This window comes from Esox lucius, chromosome 17 (assembly GCF_011004845.1).
Source record: "Esox lucius isolate fEsoLuc1 chromosome 17, fEsoLuc1.pri, whole genome shotgun sequence".
In the NCBI taxonomy this organism is placed as follows: domain Eukaryota; kingdom Metazoa; phylum Chordata; class Actinopteri; order Esociformes; family Esocidae; genus Esox; species Esox lucius.
In genome coordinates this window covers 47,197,899-47,224,149 of record NC_047585.1, presented here as the reverse complement: position 1 = coordinate 47,224,149, position 26,251 = coordinate 47,197,899, and the positions used below count along the sequence as shown (strand labels likewise).

The window sequence follows — 26,251 nt, the reverse complement described above, 5'->3', positions numbered from 1 at the left end:
TGACATTGGTATATAATCAGTGTAAACAGACTATTGCAACATGACAAAAACACCAAGAATGCTTTACTTTTAAGTTAATATCCTTATTTTGCCTTGAACAAACAGTACAGACCAAAAATGGAGGTTCTGAAGAAAAAGGACTCTCTTGTCTGTCGATGAATTATAATGAAAGGCCTTGGCTCCTATTGTGCTGGTCAATGCTGTGCTAAACATGTTTACTCACCTATCAGGGTGCATTTTCAGATGCCTGATAAAATTTGATGTGGTTGAGTCTCAAGTCGAGTCTGAAGTCTTTCAAGGACGAGTCTCAAGTCGAGTCTGAAGTCTTTCGAGGACGAGTCTCAAGTCGAGTCTGAAGTCTTTCGAGGACGATTCTCAAGTCGAGTCTGAAGTCACTGTGTGTGAGACTTAAGTCGCACTTGACTCCGAGTCTCCAACTCGAGTCCCCATCTCTGGTAGACCAGAATGCCGTCAGTAAAATTATAAACACAAAACTTTTGTTTATCATGACAAATCTGTCTAAATCTGTATTAATGAGCATTTCTCCTTTGCCGAGATAATCCATCCACCTCACAGTTGTGGCATGTCAAGATGCTGATTAGACTGCATGATTATTGCACAGGTGTGCCTTAGGCTGGCCACAGTGAAAGGCCACTCTAAAATGTGCAGTTCCATCACACAGATGTTGCAAGTTTCGAGGGAGTGTGCAATTGGCACTCTGACTGCAGGAATGTCCACCAGAGCTGTTGCCCGTGAATTTAATGTTCATTTCTCTACCATAAGCCGTCTCCAAAGGCATTTCAGAGAATTTGGCAGTATATCCAACCGGCCTCACAACCGCAGACCACGTGTAACCACACCAGCCCAGGACCTCCACATCCAGCATCTTTACCTCCAAGTTCATCTGAGACCAGCCACCGGGACAGCTGCTGCAACAATTGGTTTGCATAACCAAAGAATTTCTGCACAAACTATCAGAAACCGTCTCAGGGAAGCTCATCTGCATACTCGTCATCCTTATCGGTCTCGACCTGACTGCAGTTCGTCGTCATAAACAACTTGAGCCTGTTTGGGATGCTCAGGATAGGCGTATATGACAGTGTGTTCCAGGTCCTGCCAATATCCAGCAACTTCGCACTGCCATTGAAGAGGAGTGGACCAACATTCCACAGGCCACAATCAACAACCTGATCAACTCTATGCAAAGGAGATGTTCTGCACTGCGTGAGGGAAATGGTGGTCACACCAGATACTGACTAGTTTTCGGCCCCCCCCGGACCCCCCCAATACAGTGAAACTCAATTCACGGGCAACAGCTCTGGTTGACATTCCTGCAGTCAGCATGCCAATTGCACACTCCCTCAAAACTTGCAACATCTGCGGCATTGTGCTGTGTGATGGAACTGCACATTTTAGTGTGGCATTTTATTGCGGCCAGCCTAAGGCACACCTGTGCAATAATAATGCTGTCTAATCAGCATCTTGATATGCCACACCTGTGAAGTGGATGGATTATCTCAGCAAAGGAGAAATGCTCACTAACATAGATTTAGACAGATTTTTGAACAAAATCTGAGAGAAATAGGCCTTTTGTGTACATAGAGAAAGTCTTAGATCTTTGAGATCAGCTCATAATAAATGGGGACGAAAACAAAAGTGTTGCGTTCATAATTTTGTTCCGTGTATTTCTCCTGAAATCTCCTGCAATGATAACAACACACGCGCGCACACACACACACATGCACAAACACACAGACACACTTTTAGTCCTCTGTCCTTTCACTGCTATTGGTGTCGGTCCTGTGTGATGCTGCTGTGACAGACAGCCTTGCCCAGGGACATCATTAACAGTGTTTCCCCATCCTCTATACAGTGCTCCACTGGCTGAGGAATTAGTCAACTATGTAGGGAATAGGGTGCCATTTGGGAAGCCTGACTACAGCAGCATGGCAGCCCAGGGACAGTGTGTGGATACGGCCCAAATAGCACACAATTCCCAAGTAAGGCCCTTGGCAGAAATAGTGCAATACATACGGAATAGGGAACAGTTTGGGACACAGGCCAGAGATCTCCTCCTCTTCGATGTTTGTGATGTGGTCCTGATCTGGTTCATGTTTGTGATGTGGTCCTGATCTGGTTCATGTTTGTGATGTGGTCCTGATCTGGTTCATGTTTGTGATGTGGTCCTGATCTGGTTCATTGGTTTGGTGAATTGATCCTGATCTAGTTCATATGTTTGTGATGTGGTCCTGATCTGGTTCATGTTTGTGATGTGGTCCTGATCTGGTTCATATGTTTATGACGAGGTCTTGATCTTGCTCATATGTTTGTGATGTGGTCCTGAACTGGTTCATATGTTTGTGATGTGGTCCTGATCTGGTTCATATGTTTGTGATGTGGTCCTGATCTGGTTCATGTTTGTGATGTGGTCCTGATCTGGTTCATTGGTTTGGTGAATTGATCCTGATCTAGTTCATATGTTTGTGATGTGGTCCTGATCAGGTTCATGTTTGTGATGTGGTCCTGATCTGGTTCATATGTTTATGACGAGGTCTTGATCTTGTTCATATGTTTGTGATGTGGTCCTGATCTGGTTCATATGTTTGTGATGTGGTCCTGATCTGGTTCATATGTTTGTGATGTGGTCCTGATCTGGTTCATATGTTTGTGATGTGGTCCTGATCTGGTTCATATGTTTATGATGTGGTCTTGATCTGGTTCATATGTTTGTGATTTGGTCTTGATCTGGTTCATATGTTTGTGATGTGGTCTTGATCTGGTTTTTTGGTTTGGTGATTTGATCCTGATGTGGTTTGTTGTTTTGGTGATGTGATTCTGATTATTTGGTTTGGTGATATGATCCATATCTGGTTAATTGATTTGGTGATGTAATCCTGATCTGATTCATTGGTTTGATGATGTGAACCTGATCTGGTTAATTGAGTTGGAGGACTGGAGGACTAGACTACATTATTTTTCAGATGTGATGCCTGCTCCGGTTTCACTGACAAACATAATGTTGTGGTGTAATAAAGCTTTAGAATTCTTTAGTCTTGCTTTGTGTCTCTCATCTAACTGTTTTAGGAACCCAGTTTGTTTGGGGGGTGTTTTACATTAAACATTGTGAGGTTTGACCCAGTTTAATTCAACTAAAATGTTACCTCAGCCATTATAAAGGAGAGTGAGGTGACATAAAGAAAAGGTAAACCCTGCTAACCCAGGATAACTCTCCCTCCTGCGAGATCTGAGGGGGTCCAGTTCTGCTGAGGTAGCCAGATATGACCTTCTCATGACCACACACAGTGACCTACAGCACATAGGAATGTTGAAGATTTTGAACCCCAAAATACTTTTTCCTTCTTCAGTGCAAGAGGCTTCCTCAGTGTAGACAGGCACTGATCATTGTCTTCACAGGATCATGAGGATGTTGCCCTTTGCTGTTTCAGCCAGTCATGGCTTTTACTGCTCAAAAAACAAGAAAGGCTTGAGGGAGGTGAAAAGGTAGATAAGTACAAACCCTTACAATTTTTAGATCCTCGATTTGTTTTAGATCCTCAATCTGTTTTTAGATCCTCGATCTGTTTAAGATCCTTGATCTGTTTTTAGATCCTTGATGTCGGTTGCAGAAGTTGGTCTCTTTGTATATGCTGTGTTTGACCCAAAAGGTGAGTTTAGTGACATCATCATGACCTCAGCAGGAACAGCACAGCCAATCACAACCACTCAAAAACGCGAGCAAGGCCAATACCTACGGATCAACCAAATGGTTAAGGTGTGGTTAAGGTTTGGCTATGGTTAAGGTAAGGGTATGGTAAAGGTTTAGGTCTAAGAAATAGGGAATGTACATGATTAGGTCTCTGGTCCAAACAAGGATAGAAAAGCATAAAAAATAGGCTGTAGTCCTTTGAACACTTTTCTCTTATCTTAATCACTGTCAACATAGCAGTAAAAATACATTGCTACCAGTTGTGTATTTGATCATCCTAGTTCATGGGACAGTTGTGTATTTGATCATCCTAGTTCATGGGACAGTTGTGTATTTGATCTCTGATGGGTAGGGCCAGAGTGTCACTGGACCCCCCCTGTCTCAGCCCCAAGGTTTTACGCTGCTATATTACTGTGCCGGTAGAGTAGGGTCAAGTTCTCCTTCTCCATTGTAAATCTTTGTAAATCTAAGGAATGCGCTCACTAAATTTTCCTTTAGAGAGTTTATAACATAAATTAAGTTTAAACAGTCCCCTGCTCCATTTAAACTTAGGAGGACATGAGATCTTGGGCCACACTTCAGGAGTACCAGGCTCGAAAGACTCATAGCTGTCCATGTCCAAAATCCTTCTGGTCGTGTTGACGATTCCTGAAATTTCCAGCTGCCACTCTGCTGACCATTCCTCCCCTCTGGATTCTTCCTGTCCTTGTCATCTGGTCTTTCTTCTGACTTTGATAATGTTTTACACACTCTACACACACCATTTATTAATTACTACAATTTGTTCTCTTAAAATGCTCACCCAGCACAGCCAGAAGAGGACTGCTTACCCCTCTGAGCCTGGTTCCTCTTTAGGTTTCTTCCTAAGTTTTGGCACCCTTTAGGAAGTTTTTCCACTTCTTAATAAGTGATTGAATAGTACTGACTGGCATTTGCAAGGCTTTGGATATCTTTTTATATCCTTTTCCATGTTTATAAAGTTCCATTACCTTGTTGCGCAGGTCTTTTGACAGTTCTTTTGTATGTAGTCTGCTCAGTGAATCCACGTGAGAGCTAACAAACTCATTGACTATTTATACACAGAGACTAATTGCAATTTAAAAGCCACTGATGTGGGAAATTCACCTTTAATTGCCATTTTCCCCTGTGTGTATCAACTTGTGTGTCTGTAACAAGGCCAAACATTCAAGGGTATGGAAACTTTTGATCAGGGCCTTTTGGGTGATTTCTATTATCATTATGATTTAAAAAAGAGCCAAACAACTATGTGATAATACATGGATTAATATGATCACTATCCTTAAATAAAAGGCTTTTCATCCTTAATAAAAAGTTTTTTGCATGATCAGTAATTTTTTCTAAATCAATGCCAAAATTTCAGAATTTCTGTCAGGATATGCAAACTTATGAGCCCAACTGTATTTAGACATGCACATAATTCCAGATACTGTTTTCTGTCTGAATAAGTATAAAACATGAGAGTTTGACCAACAGAGTGGTCAAAAGTAACTACCAGCTGTGGTGGAATATTAATAGTGAGCTAATGAAATAATGTCTAAAAAACTATTTGATTTATTTTAATGTTTTAAACCAGCGGGTCAGTCAAAACCTAAACAGCCCAGAGAGGAGAGCTCCATGGCTGCTATGTGGTGTGTTTTTGACCATTAAACAGAAAGGTATGAACACAAATCTTCCAGAAACTGCATGGTAGTGTTAATTACTATGATCCGATAATGTTGATGTTGTTGTGTAGCTAGCTAGGCCTATCTGTGGATTGGGTGCAATGTTTGAATTATAATACGATATGAGTTAGGATGTTGGTGTAAGTCCCATTGGTTAATAATATGGGCACAGAACAGTTTTGGCATTGATGACAGTTATGGTTGTGTTAAGGTATTATATTTATATTTCTACTAATTCATCAGCGTGTGCATGAGGCTTTTTCTCAGTTATTTCAGCACTGTGCTCCTGTTGTAACTCGTTCGATCCGGCACCTCGTTCCTTCCAAAGCTTTACAGGATCCGCATTCACTTTGTTATCCGGGACCTTTAAATCTACCAATTAAGCACTGGTTGTAAAACCTACTTAAACACTTCCTACATATACACTCAGAAGTTATTTAGTTTCCCAAACATGGTCTGTCTACTCAGTCGGCCATTTTCAATTTATCCCACTGTCTCTTGATTTATGTCTCCTGTCTCTCCTTGTATGTCTGAGTGTCTCTCCATTTATGTCTCCTGTCTCTCCATGTATGTCTAAGTGTTTCTATGTCTCTTTATTTGTCTCATGACTCTCTATGTATCTCCCACTGTCTACCTTGTCACTCGGTCTCTCCATTTCTGTCTCACTGTCTACCTTCTTGTCACTCGGTCTCTCCATTTTTGTCTCACTGTCTACCTTCTTGTCACTCGGTCTCTTCATTTCTGTCTCACTGTCTACCTTCTTGTCACTCGGTCTCTTCATTTCTGTCTCACTGTCTACCTTCTTGTCACTCGGTCTCTCCATTTTTGTCTCACTGTCTACCTTCTTGTCACTCGGTCTCTTCATTTCTGTCTCACTGTCTACCTTCTTGTCACTCGGTCTCTCCATTTCTGTCTCACTGTCTACCTTCTTGTCACTCGGTCTCTTCATTTCTGTCTCACTGTCTACCTTCTTGTCACTCGGTCTCTCCATTTCTGTCTCACTGTCTACCTTCTTGTCACTCGGTCTCTCCATTTCTATCTCACTGTCTACCTTCTTGTCACTCGGTCTCTCCATTTCTGTCTCACTGTCTACCTTCCTTTTATCCTGTCTCTCATAAAACAACATGAAAAAGCAGGACATATTTGTTTTGGTGGACCTGAAGTTAAGGTGATTTAGATCTCCTATATAGACAACAACCCCAACAACATGTTGTGTGTATTTGCTGTAACAGATGTCCCAGCGGCCATTTTGATGGACTTATACAACAGGGCTCTTCTTCGCTAAGCTGCTTGTCAGCCCTTGATCATCTGGTCAGACTGTTCATTATTCTGTCAATGCTCTACTGTAACATTGTTTTTACACACTATGTTTTTCTTCTGAGGCTTTGGACATTTGAAAATGATGTTGACGGAGAGGGTACTTAAACTCTAACAGTTGATGTCTGATTACTGTGGATTACTGTCTGTATGTTGGTAACCGTCCTCCTACCATTGTCATTATTTTTAATAGGGTTTTTGTATTGTGGTCTTGTATTGTGTCTAGGGTAGTTTGGGGTAACCCCCCCCCCCCCCGATCAATTTCTATTTACTGACACAATAGAGAAAAGTCTAGTGATTTTTTTGGTATGTTGAAGATGGCTATGATTAGGTCACATATTATAAATTACAATAAATAGCTATAGTTGACCAATTAATTTGGTCAACTAAACCCTAACCCTAATCAATTAAACCCTAACCCTATATTTAATCAAATGTATTTTTTCCAGCTACTGGGGTACGATAACCCCCATGGAGTTAGTTGCCCCCCAGGGAATCTTATCCCAATAGAAGATAATGCCTTAGAGTTTAAAAATGTGGCCCTGTTGTTTTACCCCACTTACATTTTCCCTACACGCCATTTAATAGAGTTAAACTTATTATTATTAACTTATTGTGGTTTAAATAAAGCATTAGTGTGTTGAAAAAAAGAATGGTGACATTTGGTTAAATGGGGGGACTTACCCCAGGGGGCATCTTGCCCCATGTTACCCTACATACTGAATGTTGCTACTTCCTGTTGACATTCTTGCCAGATCCCCCTCAATTTTTTTTTTTAACCTCAAGTGTTTTCTCCTTGTTAAATAAAGGGTTAATAATAATACCTGTCCTGAGGGGGGACAGACTATGAGAGGGAGGTTCAGCTGTTCCACAGGCCAGTTCTGCTGTTTTCCAGGCCAGTTCAACTGTTCCCCAGGCTTGTTCAACTGTTCCCCAGGTCAGTTCAACTGTTCCCAAGGTCAGTTCAACTGTTCCCAGGGCCAGCTCAGCTGTTCCCCAGGTCAGCTCAGCTGGTCCCCAGGTCAGCTCAGCTGGTCCCCAGGCCAGTTCAGCTGTTCCCCAGGTCAGTTTGGTTGTTCCCCAGGCTGTTTCAGCTGTTTCCCTGGCCAGTTCAGCTGTTCCCCAGGCCAGTTCAACTGTTCCCCAGGTCAGTTTGGCTGTTCCCCAGGCTGTTTCAGCTGTTTCCCTGGCCAGTTCAGCTGTTCCCCAGGTCAGTTTGGCTGTTCCCCAGGCTGTTTCAGCTGTTTCCCTGGCCAGTTCAACTGTTCCCCAGGTCAGTTCGGCTGTTCCCCAGGTCAGTTCGGCTGTTCCCCAGGCTGTTTCAGCTGTTTCCCTGGCCAGTTCAGCTGTTCCCCAGGCCAGTTCAGCTGTTCCCCAGGTCAGTTTGGCTGTTCCCCAGGCTGTTTCAGCCGTTTCCCTGGCCAGTTCAACTGTTCCCCAGGTCAGTTTGGCTGTTCCCCAGGTCAGTTCGGCTGTTCCCCAGGTCAGTTCGGCTGTTCCCCAGGCCAGTTCTCATATGCCATGACCTCTAGCCCCTGACCTGTTGTTCGTTTGTAATCATATAACTGTGTGGTTTGTTTGATGCATACTGTGCTGGGTTGAATTTTACAACCGTAGGATATAATAATTTTGAATTCAGTTGAATTTAATTAAATTGTACCAATGTAAATATGATGCTTGTTTTTGTTCAATAGGTCCTCTGACTGATTGTAGGCTTCATGTGACTCTCTACCCACGATGGGAGAGAGAGATTAGTCCTTGTTAAGCCAGTATGATGGTGGCTTAGCCTACTGCTCCACTTATTACATCCCCCCCCCACTCCTATCCTGTCCCCTCTCCTCCTCTCCTATTCTCTCCTCCTTTCCCGCTCCTTCTCTCCCCTCTCCTCGTTTCCCCTCTCCTCCTCTCCCCTCTCCTCTTCTCCCCCCTCCTCCTCTCCCCTCTCCATGTTTCTCCTCTCCTCCTCTCCCTTTTCTTCCTCACTTCTCTTCTCCCTTTTCCTCCACTCCCCTCTTTCCCTCTCCTCCAATTAGTATAGAGTAGATTCTACAACATTTAAAATGTTATAGTTAAGTCATTTTGCAGATGCTGTTATCCAGAGAGACATAAATTAAGTACATACATTTTTAAAAGAGTCAGGTGAAACAACCACACAGTTTAGTAGTAAGTGCATTATAGTCAATGTATTAGTTATGAGTAAAGATCAGTGCTGGATAGAAGCCTGTACAAATGAACATAAAAACATAAACAGGTAATAGACAACAGACATGAGGGGTGGGAGTGGAACTGTTTTAAGTACTCTGACGAAAGGTGAGTTTACAGGTGTTTGTTGAAGGCAGGTAGAGACTGTGCTCTCCTAGCCTCCAAGGGAAGATGGTCCCAGCATTGAGGTGCCAGAACAGAATACACTATAGTACTGTGCAGTAGAACAGAGAAGAGTCTAGTACAGCATAGTAGAATAAAGCAGTCTAGTACAGTGTAATAGAATAGAGCTGTTTGGTACAGTATTGTTGAATAGTACAGTCCAGTACATAATAGTGGAATCGAGCAGTCCAGTACATAATAGAATAGAGCAGTCCAGTACATTATAGTAGAATAGAGCAGTCCAGTACATAATAGTAGAATAGAGCAGTGCAGTAAATTATAGAACAGAGTACATTATAGAACAGAGCAGTATAGTACAGTAGAATAGAGCAGTCCAGTACATAATAGTGCAGTCTAGTACAGTGTAGTAGAATAGAGCAGTCTAGTACAGTAGAATTGAGCAGTCCAGTACATTACAGTAGAACAGAGCAGTATAGTACAGTAGAATAGAGAAGTCCAGCACATAATAGAGCAGTCTAGTACAGTATAGTAGCATAGAGCAGTCTAGTATTGTATTGTAGATTAGAGCAGTCTAGTACAGTATAGCCAAATAATAGGATAGAGTACAGTAGATTATAATCTCTGTAGAGTTTAATCTCCTTCCATTGAGAGAGAAAAATAATATTTGTATTTCCCTTTGTCTTCAAGCCCACTCTCTCCTCCCCCTCTCTTCCACGCCTTCTTTCTTTCTCTCTCTCTCTCTCTCTCTCTCTCTCTCTCTCTCTCTGTCTTTCTTTCTTCCTATCCTCTCTGTTCCTCTGTGTCTCTTCTCCTTCATGTCTGGCTCACCTCTGGTTGGTCCTGTCTGTCTCTCCCCTGGTCGGTCCTGTCTGTCTCTCCCCTGGTCGGTCCTGTCTGTCTCTCCCCTGGTCGGTCCTGTCTGTCTCTCCCCTGGTCGGTCCTGTCTGTCTCTCCCCTGGTCGGTCCTGTCTGTCTCTCCCCTGGTCGGTCCTGTCTGTCTCTCCCCTGGTCGGTCCTGTCTGTCTCTCCCCTGGTCGGTCCTGTCTGTGTCAGGCATTGTTCAGTGAGGCGTGGGGACATCCTGTCATCCTGGGCCTCCACAGTCTGGTGACACATCCTGCTCAGGGCAAAGTAAGGGACGCTCTGGACTGCAACATGCAGTGTGTGTATGCTATCGTGTGTGTTTTTGAGTCTGTGCATGATTGTGGATAGTTTGTGTGTGTGAAGATGCCGTGCCTTGTCAGAAGATGGTGGAAAGGAGGGAGGGAGGGAGAACGGCATGCGTCAGGGAAGGAGCGAAGGAGGTACGGGTGATGAGGAGTGAGAGAGTATCAGAGCTGGGTGGGGGGTGAAAGCAGTGTGTGCCTTTGTGTCTGTGTGTGTATGTGAGGCCGTCTCCCCCCTGCTGATAAGTGCCAGTGACCTTATTAACAGCTTCTGTGGCAGAGCAGAATGTGTGTGTGTGTGTGTGCGTGAGTGTGTGTGTGGTGTGTGCAGAAACTCCAGATCTCCAGTAGATCAAATTGCAGAGCTTGGGCTCACTGCTGCATGCACTCACTGCTGTGTGTCTGTGTGTAAGTATGTGTCTGTGTATGTGTCTGTGTGTGTGTGTGTGTCTGTGTGTCTGTGTGTCTGTCTTTGTGTCTGTGTGTGTGTGTGTGTGTGTGTGTGTCTGTGTGTGTGTCTGTCTTCGTGTCTGTGTGTGTGTGTGTGTGTGTGTGTGTGTGTCTGTGTGTGTGTCTGTGTGTATGTGTCTGTGTGTGTGTGTGTGTCTGTGTGTATGTGTCTGTGTGTGTGTGTATGTGTGTATGTGTCTGTGTGTGTATGTGTCTGTGTGTGTGTGTGTCTGTGTCTGTGTCTGTGTGTATGCGTCTTTGCGTCTATTTGTGTGCCTATGAAAGATAAAGATGGAAAGAAAAAAATGGTCCGACAGAAAACAGATAGACAGATAGACAGATAGACAGATAGACAGATAGACTAATTCACAAGAAATGTGTCCCTCTTTCCCAGGGGTTAAATTGGACTGGAGCTGAGCTGCAGCACGTAGTCGGAATGAGAAGTAGGCGGAGCTGAGCTCCAGTACATCCAATGACTAGCACTTAAAATGTTAGATACAACAGGTGCTAAATTGTATTGAATTTACAATCATGTGCTCCAATCTATGGTCACTGACAGCATTCAAGTTTGTAGTCAAATGCTCTGAAATACGAGCACTGTGCTTAGCGCACCTGAGTGCTCTGTATTTATAATGTCCCAGAATGCACTCTGATGAGTGACCGCGAGATAACAGGTAGCTGCAGAAGCTTGAAAATTGTTCGACAGAACAAAGCAGGAATAAAGAATACATTAGTTATAACACACAAATACCAGTTGCACATTATCATATTGGTCAGTAGAGCATCCAGAGTGAAAAAAATCAGTGAGGATCCAGCTAACTGCTAAATGTAATTATGTTGGATGTTTTAGTTAAATAATGTAAATGTAACTATACTTTTATCTATCTAAGCAGTTCTAAGCTGAAGTTTGACATATTTGGTTAATTTACTTGTTATTTATAGTTGCATAGCTATCCGATTAGTTTTCAGTAATTTCAAGTAAACATTTTCTGTATTATATTTATATGGTGAAACCAACCAGGGTCATTTTGACCCCAGTATAAAATGATTGAAATTAGATTGGATTCAACTTAATTGTCAGTGTACAAGTACAGTGCAATGAAATGCAATGTACATCTAACTAGAAGTAAAAAATGAAGACCAATGTATGTTTTAAGTGTGATGTATAAATGTGCAAATTGAAGTTGCAAGGTAGCATGTGAACCAGAAATGCAGGGATAACAGCAATAAGTTTCTCAAGGTAGACATGTACAGGTAACAACTGAAAACGTACTTATCAGACTTTGCAAAGCAGTGTCAGAGTCCAGTAGTACAAAGAGAGTAGTACAACAAGGTCCCTGAGAGGCAGTACTAAGCAGTGGGTGGGTGTGGTTAGTGATGGGTCACAGAGTTCAGGAGGGTTACAGTAGATGGAAAGAAACTGTTCCTGAGCCTGCTGGTGCAAGAACGGAGACGCCTGCCTAATGGTAGGAAATCTGTGTCTGCTCCATCTGTCTACTACCTTCAAAATGACTGTCAGAGTGCCCCCCCCACCCCGCTTGTTTGTGCTACTTTAAATTATGAGCTATGGGAAACATGAACACTAAATACTTCCATTCATTAAAACTGCATAGGCAGAATTGGGTGCTTTTGACTGGGGTCCCCGAGGACCCCAATACATTGGTATTTTTAAAAAGCACTCATTAAAACAGAAACTGAAAACAATGATATGAAGTCATTAGGAGCAAATTGATTGACAAAGTCATGAACATTTGGAATGATATAATAAAGTTCCTGTGAGGTATGACAGAAAGTACCCCTCTGGTGTCTGTGGGTACCCCAGTAAGTAGGAAGAGGGTTAATCCTGTCTCCCCCCCGCACATTTGATATCCTTCACATCCCAAAATATAGGGCTCACCCACCTCCAAAATCCAAATTTGACCACTGCTCTTTCCCTTTTACATCACCAGGGACATCATAACTGTAGTGGTAGTTCTGCCTTCATGTGTTCTGTCTTCATGTGTTCTGTCTTCATGTGTTCTGTCTTCATGTGTTCTGTCTTCATGTGTTCTGTCTTGTGTTTTGTCTTCATGTGTTCTGCCTTCATGTGTTTTGTCTTCATGTGTTCTGTCTTCATGTATTCTGCCTTCATGTGTTCTGTCTTGTGTTTTGTCTTCATGTGTTCTGCCTTCATGTGTTCTGCCTTCATGTGTTCTGTCTTGTGTTTTGTCTTCATGTGTTCTGCCTTCATGTGTTTTGTCTTCATGTGTTCTGTCTTCATGTATTCTGCCTTCATGTGTTCTGTCTTGTGTTTTGTCTTCATGTGTTCTGCCTTCATGTGTTCTGCCTTCATGTGTTCTGTCTTGTGTTTTGTCTTCATGTGTTCTGCCTTCATGTGTTCTGTCTTCATGTGTTCTGTCTTGTGTTTTGTCTTCATGTGTTCTGCCTTCATGTGTTCTGTCTTCATGTTTGTCTTCATGTGTTCTGCCTACATGTGTTCTACCTACATGTGTTCTATCTTCATGTGTTCTGCCTGGAGCCCACTGTGCTGCCAGGTCACTTGGGATTTGCTTTCTGAGAATTCAATTTACTACAGATTTCTCTGCTCCCCCCCCACCCACATGACTGACTACCTCATTGGCGCAGCTCCCCTGGGGGGACACATTACAGTAGGCTGGTTCCCCAGGGTTTCTATAGTAGTTCTGCAGTAAACATCCTTAGAGGACTGGTTTATAGAGTTGGAGGTAATATTGCTCTCCAGCCAATGTTTGTGTCTCTACCAGGTCATATGTGTCGTCTGTTGAGCTTCAGTATATCAACTGACTTAACCGCTTCAGCCTGTCTCTGTCGTCTGTTGAGCTTCAGTATATCAACTGACTTAACCCCTGACTGTCTCAGTCATCTGTTGACATTGGGAATAATTATGTGGGAGGAAAAGGTGGGTGTCCATCTGCTTTTTGGCTTGATTCGCTCATCGTACACCAATCAATCAATCAAATGTATTTATAAAGCCCTTTTTACAACAGCAGTTGTCACAAAGTGCTTTACAGAAACACCCGGCCTTAAACCCCAAGGAGCAAACAACAGTAGTGTTGAATTTCAGTGGCTAGGAAAAACTCCCTAAGAAGGCCGAATTTTAGGAAGAAACCTAGAGAGGACCCAGGCTCAGAGGGGAGAACAGTCTTCTGGCTGTGCCGGGTGAGATATTAAGAGTCCAACTGGAATAATAACTACATTTCTCTGGGCTAAATCCAGAGTCTATTTGATTTTAGACTAGGTCAGAAGTATGACCAGATGGACAAGGACAGGGACAGCAACGGGCCCCCCAAACCAGGTAATCCGCAGGTGTGGACCAGGACCTCATCTCCTCCTAAAATTTAAAACTAGAGGAGACTGAAAAAAAAGTTAGTAGTGCATTCCTCAAATCCCCCAGCACAATAATATAGCAGCATAACACCTTGGAACTGAGACGGGGGGGTCCGGTGACACTGTGGCCCTACCCGGGGGAGGCCCCGGACAGGGCCCAACAGGCAGGAAATCAATCACGTTGGCATGTACACTATTTGTCCACTGGAGTTCACGTTTACTAGCTCCTGTAGCTAGCTAGTACAGCTACATAGTAGTAGTAGTATGTCAATCCACACAGGTATGATATCCGATAATTAGGTTAATGAAATTGGAATTGCTCTATAGGAGATATAGCAGCTGTTGTAGCTACTAGTGTCGTAGGAACTGGCTATGTGGCTAATGTTTGTGTCTTTGATAACGTCTTCCTCATTTTTTTTTTGTATTCCAAACCAATGATACGAATGATACATTTTTCATCCATTTTACTTTGTGCTGCTCGGTATCCCACATTGCCCTGTGAACATGGTTACGTGACTCAATTGAAAATGAATTGGAGGTGAAGATTTTGCTTTGCCACATTACCTAGTGGACACCCACTGTTAGTCTAACAGACCTACATTATCATTCACCTTCCCCCTTCCAAGATAACAGACCTACATTATCGTTCACCTTCCCCCTTCCAAGATAACAGACCTACATTATTGTTCTCCTTCCCACTGCCAAGATAACAGACCTACATTATCGTTCACCTTCCCTCTTGCAAGATAACAGACCTACATTATCGTTCACCTTCCCCCTTCCAAGATAACAGACCTACATTATTGTTCTCCTTCCCACTGCCAAGATAACAGACCTACATTATCGTTCACCATCCCCCTTCCAAGATAACAGACCTACATTATCGTTCACCTTCCCCCTTCCAAGATAACAGATCTACATTATCGTTCACCTTCCCCCTTCCAAGATAACAGATCTACATTATTGTTCTCCTTCCCACTGCCAAGATAACAGACCTGAGTCTCCTCCTGTAATGTATGATGACATGGGGGGGGGACATAGCCAGAGATCTGAGACCATGCCAAGTATGGTCCTTGCAGCTCAACCCACATTATTTAATTAAGGTTTAAGCCAGGGGACTGGGATGGCCATTGCAAGAGCTTGATTCTGAGGTCAGTGAGACTTTTGTGTGGATCTGGAAGAATTCTTTCTATCATTGTTCTACTAGAATCTACAGATTTCGCCTCTTGGCAGAGGCCTGGAAGAAGACCATCAGAGGACCGGCAGGGGACTGGAGGAGGACTGGAAAAGGACTGGCAGAGGACTGGAAGAGAACTGGAAGAGGACTGGCAGAGGACTGGCAGAGGTTTGGAAGAGGACTGACAGAGGACTGGTTGAGGTCTGGAAAAGGACTGGTAGAGAACTGATAGAGGACCGGCAGAGGTTTGGAAGAGGACTGGCAGAGGTCTGGACGAGGACTGGCAGAGGTCTGGACGAGGACTGGCAGAGGTCTGGACGAGGACTGGAAGAGGACTGGCGAGGTCTGGAAGAGGACTGGCAGAGGTCTGGAAGAGGACTGGTAGAGAACTGATAGAGGACCGGCAGAGGTTTGGAAGAGGACTGGCAGAGGTCTGGACGAGGACTGGAAGAGGACTGGCGAGGTCTGGAAAAGGACTGGCTGCGGTCTGGCAGAGGACTGGCAGAGGTTTGGAAGAAGACTGTCAGCAGACTGGCAGCAGACTGGCAGAGGCCTGGAAGAAGACCATCAGAGGACCGGCAGGGGACTGGAGGAGGACTGGAAAAGGACTGGCAGAGGACTGGAAGAGAACTGGAAGAGGGCTGGCAGAGGACTGGCAGAGGTTTGGAAGAGGACTGACAGAGGACTGATTGAGGTCTGGAAAAGGACTGGCAGAAGTCTGGAAGAGGACTGGCAGAGGTCTGGAAGAGGACTGGTAGAGAACTGATAGAGGACCAGCAGAGGTTTGGAAGAGGACTGGCAGAGGTCTGGACGAGGACTGGCAGAGGTCTGGAAGAGGACTGGCAGATGTCTGGCTGCGGTCTGGCAGAGGACTGGCAGAGGTCTGGATGAGGACTGGAAGAGGACTGGCGAGGTCTGGAAGAGGACTGGCAGAGGTCTGGAAGAGGACTGGCAGATAACTGGCTGCGGTCTGGCAGAGGACTGGCAGAGGTTTGGAAGAAGACTGGCAGCAGACTGGCAGCAGACTGGCAGCAGACTGGCAGCAGACTGGCAGAGGACTGGCAGTGGACTGGCAGAGGTCTGGCAGTGGTCTGGCAGAGGACTGGCAAAGGTCTAGCAGAGGTCTGGCAGGCTGTGTTGCCAGTGTCTATGGCAGCGCTACATACATGCTGTTCCCAAAGGCTTGGTGCATTGGGTCAGGACGTTGAAGACTTCTTTAACCAAAGAAATACCTTCAATGATAGCTTGGGGGGATTCTTCAGGGTTGTCTGAGAATATGCTCAACAGTTTTGTTAAAAAAATAGGAAAATAGAGGAGATAGAGGACAGAGTCTTTGCTGAAGGACTACTGGACAGGAAGCTGAATCCCTCCAGCCGCCTTGGCTACCAGACACGACTTCCATTAGGTGTTGTTATCAGAGTTTTTCCTGCATATCAAATTCAAAGGCAACTGCTTTCCCACAATCTCAAAGCGCCTCTGTGTGGTGGCATGGTAAAATGTGACAGCAGTGGTACTAGTTTTTTCATATTGGCAGTGTTGCCAGATGGACAGGTTTACCCCCGAATTGGGCTATTTGTAATTACAATGTGCGTGCAAAAATTTTATTGGGCTGGTCAATTTAGAGAAAGTGTTTTGTTGAAAAAAACCACCTGGAGTCTGCGGGTGATTTTCAGGTTACTGTCAATGAGATCTCGTAACCCTGCATACAGTACCAGACTTGTCCTGACATCGTGGAGGTGAGTAATAATTTTGGAAAAACAAGTCAATCCTACTTTTCTTCCACAACAAAGCATATCAAAATGTAATATGCATAAACTAAATTTTATCCACAACAATTTTTAACATTTCCAATGACTTCTAGTGAAATTACTGATTTTCTAAAGTGATTTTGCAAGACAGATGAAGATGAATGGTGAAAAGATTAAGATATGTACTGTTCCCAGAAACATTATACTGTATATGCAATATACAGTGTTTAAAATATACAATTAATATATTCAAGTCACTAACAATATAAATATATGAACACTGGATCAGTGGAAGCAGCAGATCCAAGTACAGCTGAAAAAGTCAAGAGAGGGAGATAAATGATGTGGTGTCAAGGCAAGACTGGGAAAAACAATGCTGTAAAAGACTGTAATATATACAGCCCTGTTGGGTTTGTTATGCAAGTCAAATTTACAAGAACATAACAACGAAAATAGACCAAAATAATATTGACTGTGATTAATTATAAAGCTGATGAGTGATTTCATTTTTTTTATGTGATTCCTAAATCCACTAATTAACATTGGTTTTGATGCTCAATGGCTAAGTGTTTTCGGGTGGCTCAGACATAATGAAGAAGGAATGATATTCTCTGTATGCTAGAAGCATTGTGGAGCCAATGTGTTTGGGGACTTAGGGATACATCCAAGCATAAACTATAGGCTGGATGCACTTAAATCCATCAACAGGCAGAGGAGAACAAAATTTTTTTAAGGGCAAAAACCTACTCATGTACAAAAATTTAATTATAATAATAAAAAAAAAAGTATAAATATATTGCCTATATATTGGTTACTTTGAGGGAGGACATAGTAACATGCATAATCTGCAGTGGACATGGACCACATGGCAGATTTAACACTATAATAGTTTTCTTTTTCAAGTGTGTAGCCAGATGTTATATAAAGTATATCACATAGTGTATCCAGATATTATGTAAAGTATATCACAGAGTGCATCCAGTTATATATAAAGTATATCACAATGTGTATCCAGATATTATATAAAGTATATCACTGTGTATGCAGATACTATATAAGGTATATAACACCATGTATCCAGATATTATATAAAGTATATCATAGAGTGTATCCAGATATTATATAAAGTATATCACAGATTGTATCCAGATATCATATAAAGTGTGTATAAATATTCAATGTGTTTGTCACATCGATGCACTGGGCAGGCTAGATACAGATCCATGGGGAGCAGAAAAGAACTGTCAAAAGACCTGTGTTAACAAGGTAATGGAACTTTATAAAGATGGAAAAGGATATAAAAAGATATCCAAAGCCTTGCAAATGTCAGTCAGCACTTTTCAATCACTTATTAACCGTTTGACGCGTAAGATCACACCAGTGTGATCAGCCTAGAGTGGTCCCTGAAGCGTACGATCACACCAGTGTGATCAAGCTAGAGTGGTCCCTGAAGCGTACAATCACACAAGTGTGATCAGACTAGAGTAGTCCCTGAAGTGTACGATCACACCAGTGTGATTAGAACGTATTGTTAGAACACACCATTAGCATGCCTAGCTACAAGTAACGTAACAATGGCTGGTCAGACCGCACTGTTATTTACTCACATTTAGCTCAAACAGTGTTTCTAACTTTATTTCCTGATTGTAATTATTTCAAGACCACACTATGATATTAACCAGGAAGAAAGCATTCAAAAAGAAGTGTTACTTATGTACCAACAGATAGCCAACACTAATACACAAAAACGAATTATATTAGCGACTACTATAGAGCATCTTAACATTTCCTGGAAGAGCTGACAACCGATCAAAACCATTGTAAAAACCTTCTAGAAGTTACGTTACCCGTTGTATGCTTTTTATATAGTTTATTAATTTTCACTGCACTGAATTACTGGTCACGCTTTGTTAGCTAGCGGTTAGCTAGCTACAGTTATAGAATCAACTAACTTTTCCAGCTCTTAGAATTCGAGTCAACGAGAGAACCTTGCAATGCAATGCATGTAGTGTTCCTTACCTAGCAAGGTGACTGTTCAAATGCTGTAATGAGTTAAAATGCTGTAGTGAGTACTGCAGTCACGCGCAAAAAAACTAACGCTGGGGGGTCGGTAAGGAATATTTGAAACTCACGCGTGAAAAGGTTAAGAAGTGGAATATTCGGGGATCTCTTGATACCAAGCCAAGGTCAGGTAGACCAAGAAAGATTTCAGCCAAAACTGCCAGAAGAATGTTGGGGATACAAAGAAAGACCCACAGGTAACCTCAGGAGAAATACAGGCTGTTCTGGAAAAAGATGGTGTGGTTGTTTCAAGGAGCACAATACGACGATACTTGAACAAAAATGAGCTGCATGGTCGAGTTGCAAGAAAGAAGCCTTTACTGCGCCAATGCCACAAAAACACTGGGTATAATATACCTGACAACAACTTGACATGCCTCACAGCTTCTGGCAGACTGTCATTTTGATCACAACCATAAGCGCTATGTTTGGAGAGGAGTTAACAAGTCCTACAGTGAACAGAATACCATCCCCACTGTGAAGCATGGTGGTGGCTCACTGTTGTTTTGGGGGGGTGTGAGCTCTAAAGGCACAGGGAATCTTGTGAAAATTGATGGCAAGATGAATGCAGCATGTAATCAGAAAATACTGGCAGACAATTTGCATTCTTCTGCACGAAAGCTGCGCATGGGATGCTCTTGGACTTTCCAGTATGACAATGACCCTAAGCACAAGGCCAAATTCACCCTCCAGTGGTTACAGCAGAAAAAGGTGAATGTTCTGGAGTGGCCATCATTGAGCCACTCTAGGGAGATCTCAAACGTGCGGTTCATGCAAGACAACCAAAGACTTGACCTGCATGACCTGGAGGCATTTTGCCAAGACGAATGGGCAGCTATACCACCTGCAAGAATTCAGGGCCTCATAGACAACAATTACAAAAGACTGTATGCTGTCATTGATGCTAAAGGGGGCAATACACAGTATTAAGAACTAGGTGTATGCTGACTTTTTTTCCCTTAGTTGCCATAAGAAATAAAAGACGTGTTTTGTCTGCTCACTCATATTTTCTTTACAAATGCTACATAAATGACCAATTATCCAGGGGTATGCAGACTTTTGAGCCCAACTGTATGTGTATTTCCTTTCTTTTTTCATCTAACAGAGAGTAGCCTGTTCATCCTATGGAGGAATTCTGTTACGCTGCTAACCACCCAACAGCCAAGGAATCCTTTTGTTGAGTGGCATCCAGTCGCAAAATCTGCTGAAAGAGAGAGAAAGGGTGAGGGCGTATGATAGTCGGGAAGCTTTCTGGTCATACAGTGGGGAGAACAAGTATTTGATACACTGCCAATTTTGCAGGTTTTCCCACTTTCAAAGCATGTAGAAGTCTGTAATTTTTATCATAACTGTGAGTAATGGAATCTAAAACAAAAATCCACATCATATGATTTGTAAGTAATTAATTAGCATTTTATTGCATGACATAAGTATTTGATATAGCAGAAAAGCAGAACTTAATATTTGGTACAGAAACCTTTGTTTGCAATTACAGAGATCATATGTTTCCTGTAGTTCTTGACCAGGTTTGCATACACTGCAGCAGGGATTTTGGCCCACTCCTCCATACAGACCTTCTCCAGATCCTTCAGGTTTCGGGGCTGTCGCTGGGCAATACGAACTTTCAGCTCCCTCCAAATATTTTCTATTGAATTCAGGTCTGGAGAAAGCTAGGCCACTCCAGGACCTTGAGATGCTTTTTACGGAGCCACTCCTTAGTTGACCTGGCTGCGTGTTTCGGGTCGTTGTCATGTTGGAAGACCCAGCCACGACCCATCTTCAATGCTCTTACTGAGGGAAGGAGGTTGTTGGCCACGATCTCGTGATACATTGCCCCATCCATCCTCCCCTCAATACGGTGCAGTCGTCCTGTCCCCATGGTAGGAAAGCATCCCCAAAGAATGATGTTTCCACCTCCATGCTTCACGGTTGGGATGGTGTTTTTGGGGTTGTACTCATCCTTCTTCTTCCTCCAAACACGGCGAGTTTAGAGTTTAGACCAAAAAGCTCTATTTTTGTCTCATCAGACCACATGACCTTCTCCCATTCCTCCTCTGGATTATCCAGATGGTCATTGGCAAACTTCAGACGGGCCTGGACATGCGCTGGCTTGAGCATGGGGACCTTGCGTGCGCTGCAAGATTTTAATCCATGACGGCGTAGTGTGTTACTAATGGTTTTCTTTGAGACTGAGGTCCCAGCTCTCTTCAGGTCATTGACCAGGTCCTGCCGTGTAGTTCTGGGCTGATCCCTCAATTTCCTCATGATCATTGATGCCCTACAAGGTGAGATCTTGCCTGGAGCCCCAGACAGAGGGAGATTGACCGTCATCTTGAACTTCTTCCGTTTTCTAATAATTGCACCAACAGTTGTTGATTTTTCATCAAGCTGCTTGCCTATTGTCCTGTAGCCCATCCCAGCCTTTTGCAGGTCTATAATTGTATCCCTGATGTCCTTACACAGCTCTCTGGTCTTGGCCATTGTGGAGAGGTTGGAGTCTGTTTGATTGAGTGTGTGGACAGGTGTCTTTTATACAGGTAACGAGTTCAAACATGTGCAGTTAATACAAGTAATGAGTGGAGAACAGGAGGGCTTCTTAAAGAAAAACTAACAGGTCTGTGAGAGCCGGAATTCTTACTGGTTGGTAAGTGATCAAATACTTATGTCATGCAATTAAATGCAAATTAATTATTTAAAAATCATACAATGTGATCTTCTGGATTTTTTATTCCGTCTCTCACAGTTGAAGTGTACCTATGATAAAAATTACAGACCTCTACATGCTTTGGAAGTAGGAAAACCTGCAAAATCGGCAGTGTATCAAATACTTGTTCTCCGCACTCTATAGGCTGAAACTCTTTCCAGAGAGAGAAACATTCATGTAAACCTTTTTCCTAAATTCATTGGATTTAACCATTGGTCCGAAATTTCTAGCTGTTTGACAACTCTTCTTTATGTTTTTGACACTGTTGCCCTCAACATTTGGTCATTCTGTAGAACATCCCAAGAGTGGAGGCAGAGTGGTTAAATGAAGTTGGACCTAAATCAGAGTATGCCTGATATATCTATAGCACTAGCCAATCCAAATAAAGATTTGATGACTACTCATTCTCCACTTAATTTTTTCAGGAGAGATAGCTTGGCAGTTTCTGCTGGACAGTCTTATAAACAAACATTAGCCAATGACTGGCCCTTCTGGAAGCCAAGGAATCCCAGCCAACTAGGATGCACCAGTAATTAACTTTAATGCTGCATGAATACTGTGTCATCAGCATAAACATTTCTCACAGAGTTGTAGATATCATTTATATTAAGTAAACTGTAAGGACCCGAATTTGAACCTGCAATACCTTTAGATTCAAAACCATCCATTTCAACTGCCTGAGTTGTTTCGATGAGGCAGTTTTTAAACCATTAACAAGAATCAATTGCCATGTCAGTAGAAGACAGTTAGCAGAATAGGATGATCTGCTAGCTGAAACATCGAACCATTGGTGTGAATCATTTACCTGGTCGTTGTTGTATGTCTAGCTGTTAACTTTTATAATTCTGCTGTCCAATCTGTCCTTTAACAAAATAACAAATCAACTACTTCAGTCACTCAACTTAGCCACCAAAAGTTGGTATGCTGTCCAACCTCCTGGTTAAATTTGAAACCCAGTGTTTGAGTATGTTGTCAGCAAATACAACCATTGACTTATATTCTTTATCTCTCAAATGTTTTTGGTAAGAACCCCCAGAAAGACTAATCTGAAGAAAACCACTGTCACTTAGACAACCCATAAGAGAAGGGTTAACTACTTGTGAGGTAGTCTGGGCACCAATCCCATCTTCAATCACACGTTACTGAGCAAGGAGACGTTGCCTGGTGCTCTGTTAATGTTCAACATGCATCTATTGCCTAATCTATTTAGCTTTTTAACCCCCCTTTCTCCTTCCTTGATCTCATCATATCCAGTTTTGTCATGGCCCTGTTTTGAAGCTACAGCTCCCAGTGGATTCACTGAAGTTGAAGATTGCGACAAGCTGTCCATTGGGCATCCCTGCCAGGGCATTTTCATGTGAATTTGGGCCTAGTCTTTGCCTGCACCCCCCACCTGAGGGAGCCACCAGAGTGTGTTAGGTTCTGAAATGCTGATGATTGCTCAAGAGTCCCTGGTATAGCCTATTTGCCAGGGCTGTCAGCCACTCGACAACCTGCGGTGCTGTGGTGGTCACCTGGGTGCTACGAAGGAGCCCCTTAGACTGTTGCGCTGCAGGATGGTCCATTTCAACATTGTGAAAAAGCTTTTTTCAGAATGACACTGCTCAGATAGTTGAATAACATAGTCTAAATTAAGTTCCTTGTTCTAGTTGTCACAGGGTTGCTTGGTGGCAGACCACTGGCAAGTGCCATCCTCCAATCTCTCCATAGAACTGGACTAGCATAAAATTCAAATAATGGTGGTGGTGGGAAGTTTGACTCTTTCTTCTGACTCTGATCTTGTCGAGTCGTTCAGTAAAAGGTTTGATTCTTTCAAGTCATTTCGTTCTTTCGAGTCAATAATGTCTACACCCCTCCCAGGGGGGTGAGGGGGGGTAACAAATGCTCATCATCATAATGTCGTTTACGTGTCTTCTCTATCAAAACGCATTATTTATTATTATTATTACTGTAGGCTATGCTTCCAATTATCTGTTGAAAACATGTATTTACAATGCTACTTTCTAGATCAACTTTTCTTTGAGAACGTCAAACTAACAGCTGTTGGACAGAGAGTAGGCGGGGTAGAACTCCGCTGGCAGATGTTCAAGTGAACGAAACAACCATTCAATTGCACGATAAAACTGACCGAGTCAGTCATTCGTGAGTCTTTTTAATTAGGCAAAGGCTCAGTGTTTGATTTTATCATCATTACAATCATTACAATCGAAAATCAACTACCAAATTCATTATTTTAAACCTACCATGTGTCCAAATATCTGTCTTTATTATGCTGTTGTTTTAAACTATTTTTCTTTGTGAAACTAACAACGTATTGCGTGGTTGGGTTGAACTGTACTGCCAGTCAATAAAATTTCAAAACAACCATTCAATTGAATGATAAAACTGACAGAGTCAGTCATTCACAAGTCTTTTTACTCAGGCAAAGGCAGTGGCTCTGTGCTTGTTTTCTTTTTTTTTTCTTGGCATCAGTAATCAACTAACTATATTAATTATTATAGTCTGCGTTCAATTATCAGTTATAAACATGTCTTTATGATGTTCCTGCCTTGAACTGCATTCTCTGCAAATGCACATAGAAGTTGATCGCAGAACTGAGCTGGAGGACCGGGTATGACGCAAGTGATCATGTTGTAGTAATCCGATTTCAAACGTTCGAATGAACGATACAATTGAACAAGTCACTAGAAAAAAGGATTTGTGAGTCCCGAGTCACTAAAAAGATTAGTACAAAAAGAACGTTCGTTCGCAAACTGCACATCACCATTGTCTATTATTTAACAGTTATATGAAACTTCCAGTGAACAGCGAGAGGCAGATGTGAACTTGAGTCTGTGGTGTGAAAGGCATATACCTTACCATTAATGCTAATCTATTTCATATTCTTAGTAAGAAGCATACCTCATATCTTCTTTTTCAATTTCAAAGTTAATATTCTACTTTTCTATACATTTGGCCATGAGGCAGAGAGCAAAGCTTAAATTTAAACCCATTTCTGTTAACATGTTGTGTCCTGGGGATGGTACTGCGCTCTGTGCCACTGCCTGCTGTTCGCATGTATTACTTTGTCACGTTTGATAAAATATGCCTGAAAATGTATCTTAAAAATAAATTCAAAACCCAATTAGGAGTGATGAATGTTGTTGCCCTCACTGGATTTGTGTCCTTAACCACAACACCACGGTACTATATGTTTGCTGAGGGTCGGTATAGCATCTCGACATTAGAACATTTTGTCATGCATTAACATTACAGTAAGTTTTAATATTTTGCTAGACACCATTAAGCATTGTGTTAAACTGGCTGTGCTAAACGTTTATTATTAAGTTTACCTCCACCACAAATAGCATCTATGAAATGTTTGGCTTTTGCCATTGGCCGTTTTAACAACTTATTAGCCAGTAACAGGCTTACTAGTACGTACTATCTTACAACTTGGAATATTCATATGAATTGAGCAATTTCTAGCGAGACTGAAAATGAACTTTACACTGCCAAAGCGACTTCATTTCATGGCACAACAATGCTTGTTTTTATTTCATTCGTGAATTATGTAGGTGACAATAAATGCATTTTTCGTTAAGTGAAAAGACGAGAGAATCCTGGAAACCCCTACTCTTTTACTGCCCAAAGGGTTGTGGTCTATATTACCCCAAAAAGCATTTTGAAAATCCACCAGAAATAGTCGCAATATGGCCATAAACAGTTTAATTGTAGGCTTACTATAACGCTACTGAAGGTTGTCTAAAATGATTCTGTTGCAATATTATTTCTCCCCTGTTCTCTTCCCCTCTTATCTCCTCTCCTCTTTCCTGTCTTCCTCTCCTCTTTTCTCCTCTCTCCTGTCCTGTCTTCCTCTCCTCTTTTCTCCTCTCTCCTGTCCTGTCTTCCTCTCCTCTTTTCTCCTCTCTCCTGTCCTGTCTTCCTCTCCTCTTTTCTCCACTCTCCTGTCCTGTCTTCCTCTCCTCTTTTCTCCTCTCTCCTGTCCTGTCTTCCTCTCCTCTTTTCTCCACTCTCCTGTCCTGTCTTCCTCTCCTCTTTTCTCCTCGCTCCTGTCCTGTCTTCCTCTCCTCTTTTCTCCACTCTCCTGTCCTGTCTTCCTCTCCTCTTTTCTCCACTCTCCTGTCCATTCTTCCCCTCCTCTCCTGCTATTCTCTCCTCTGGGTTCTACACACTCCTTTTGATACATTGTTTTAACTGGAGGATGTGTCACAACATATAACACACACACACACGCACCACAAACACACAGACCACACACGTTAGAGTGAGGGTTTTTTCAAAGTGACGCAGATTTTATCCAGGTCAGTAAGTTGATATGATGAAGTGATTTTAGCAGCATCCTAAAGGGGAGACTTTTAGCACTGTTTCTGTTGAAGTCCTGGCAGTTGTATGAAATGCCCTGACACAGTCTCTCACACAAGTGGTCACACATAATAACACTGTGTACACAAGCAGACAAACACTCACATAGACACACATAATAACACACTGACACACATAATAACACTGTGTACACAAGCAGACAAACGCTCACATAGACACACATAGACACACACTGACACACACA

The 26,251-nt window shown here is 42.6% G+C and overlaps 1 protein-coding gene across 16 annotated transcripts in view; it reads left to right on the top strand.

The window, feature by feature from the left end:
• The window catches only part of dock3 (dedicator of cytokinesis 3), a 260,930-nt gene that overhangs the window by 25,702 nt on the left and 208,977 nt on the right, over positions 1–26,251 (top strand). For 2 of the 16 annotated variants that reach the window (XM_034287390.1, XM_034287385.1), the window contains exon 1: positions 10,019–10,161. The exons of the other annotated variants lie outside the window; for them this stretch is intronic. Coding sequence is in view for 1 of the 2 variants with exons in the window: in XM_034287385.1 (XP_034143276.1) it covers position 10,161 (1 nt within the window). In the remaining variant the exon portion in view is untranslated. Of the gene's footprint in view, positions 1–10,018; positions 10,162–26,251 lie in introns of those variants that run through there. 16 annotated transcript variants of the gene reach the window in all.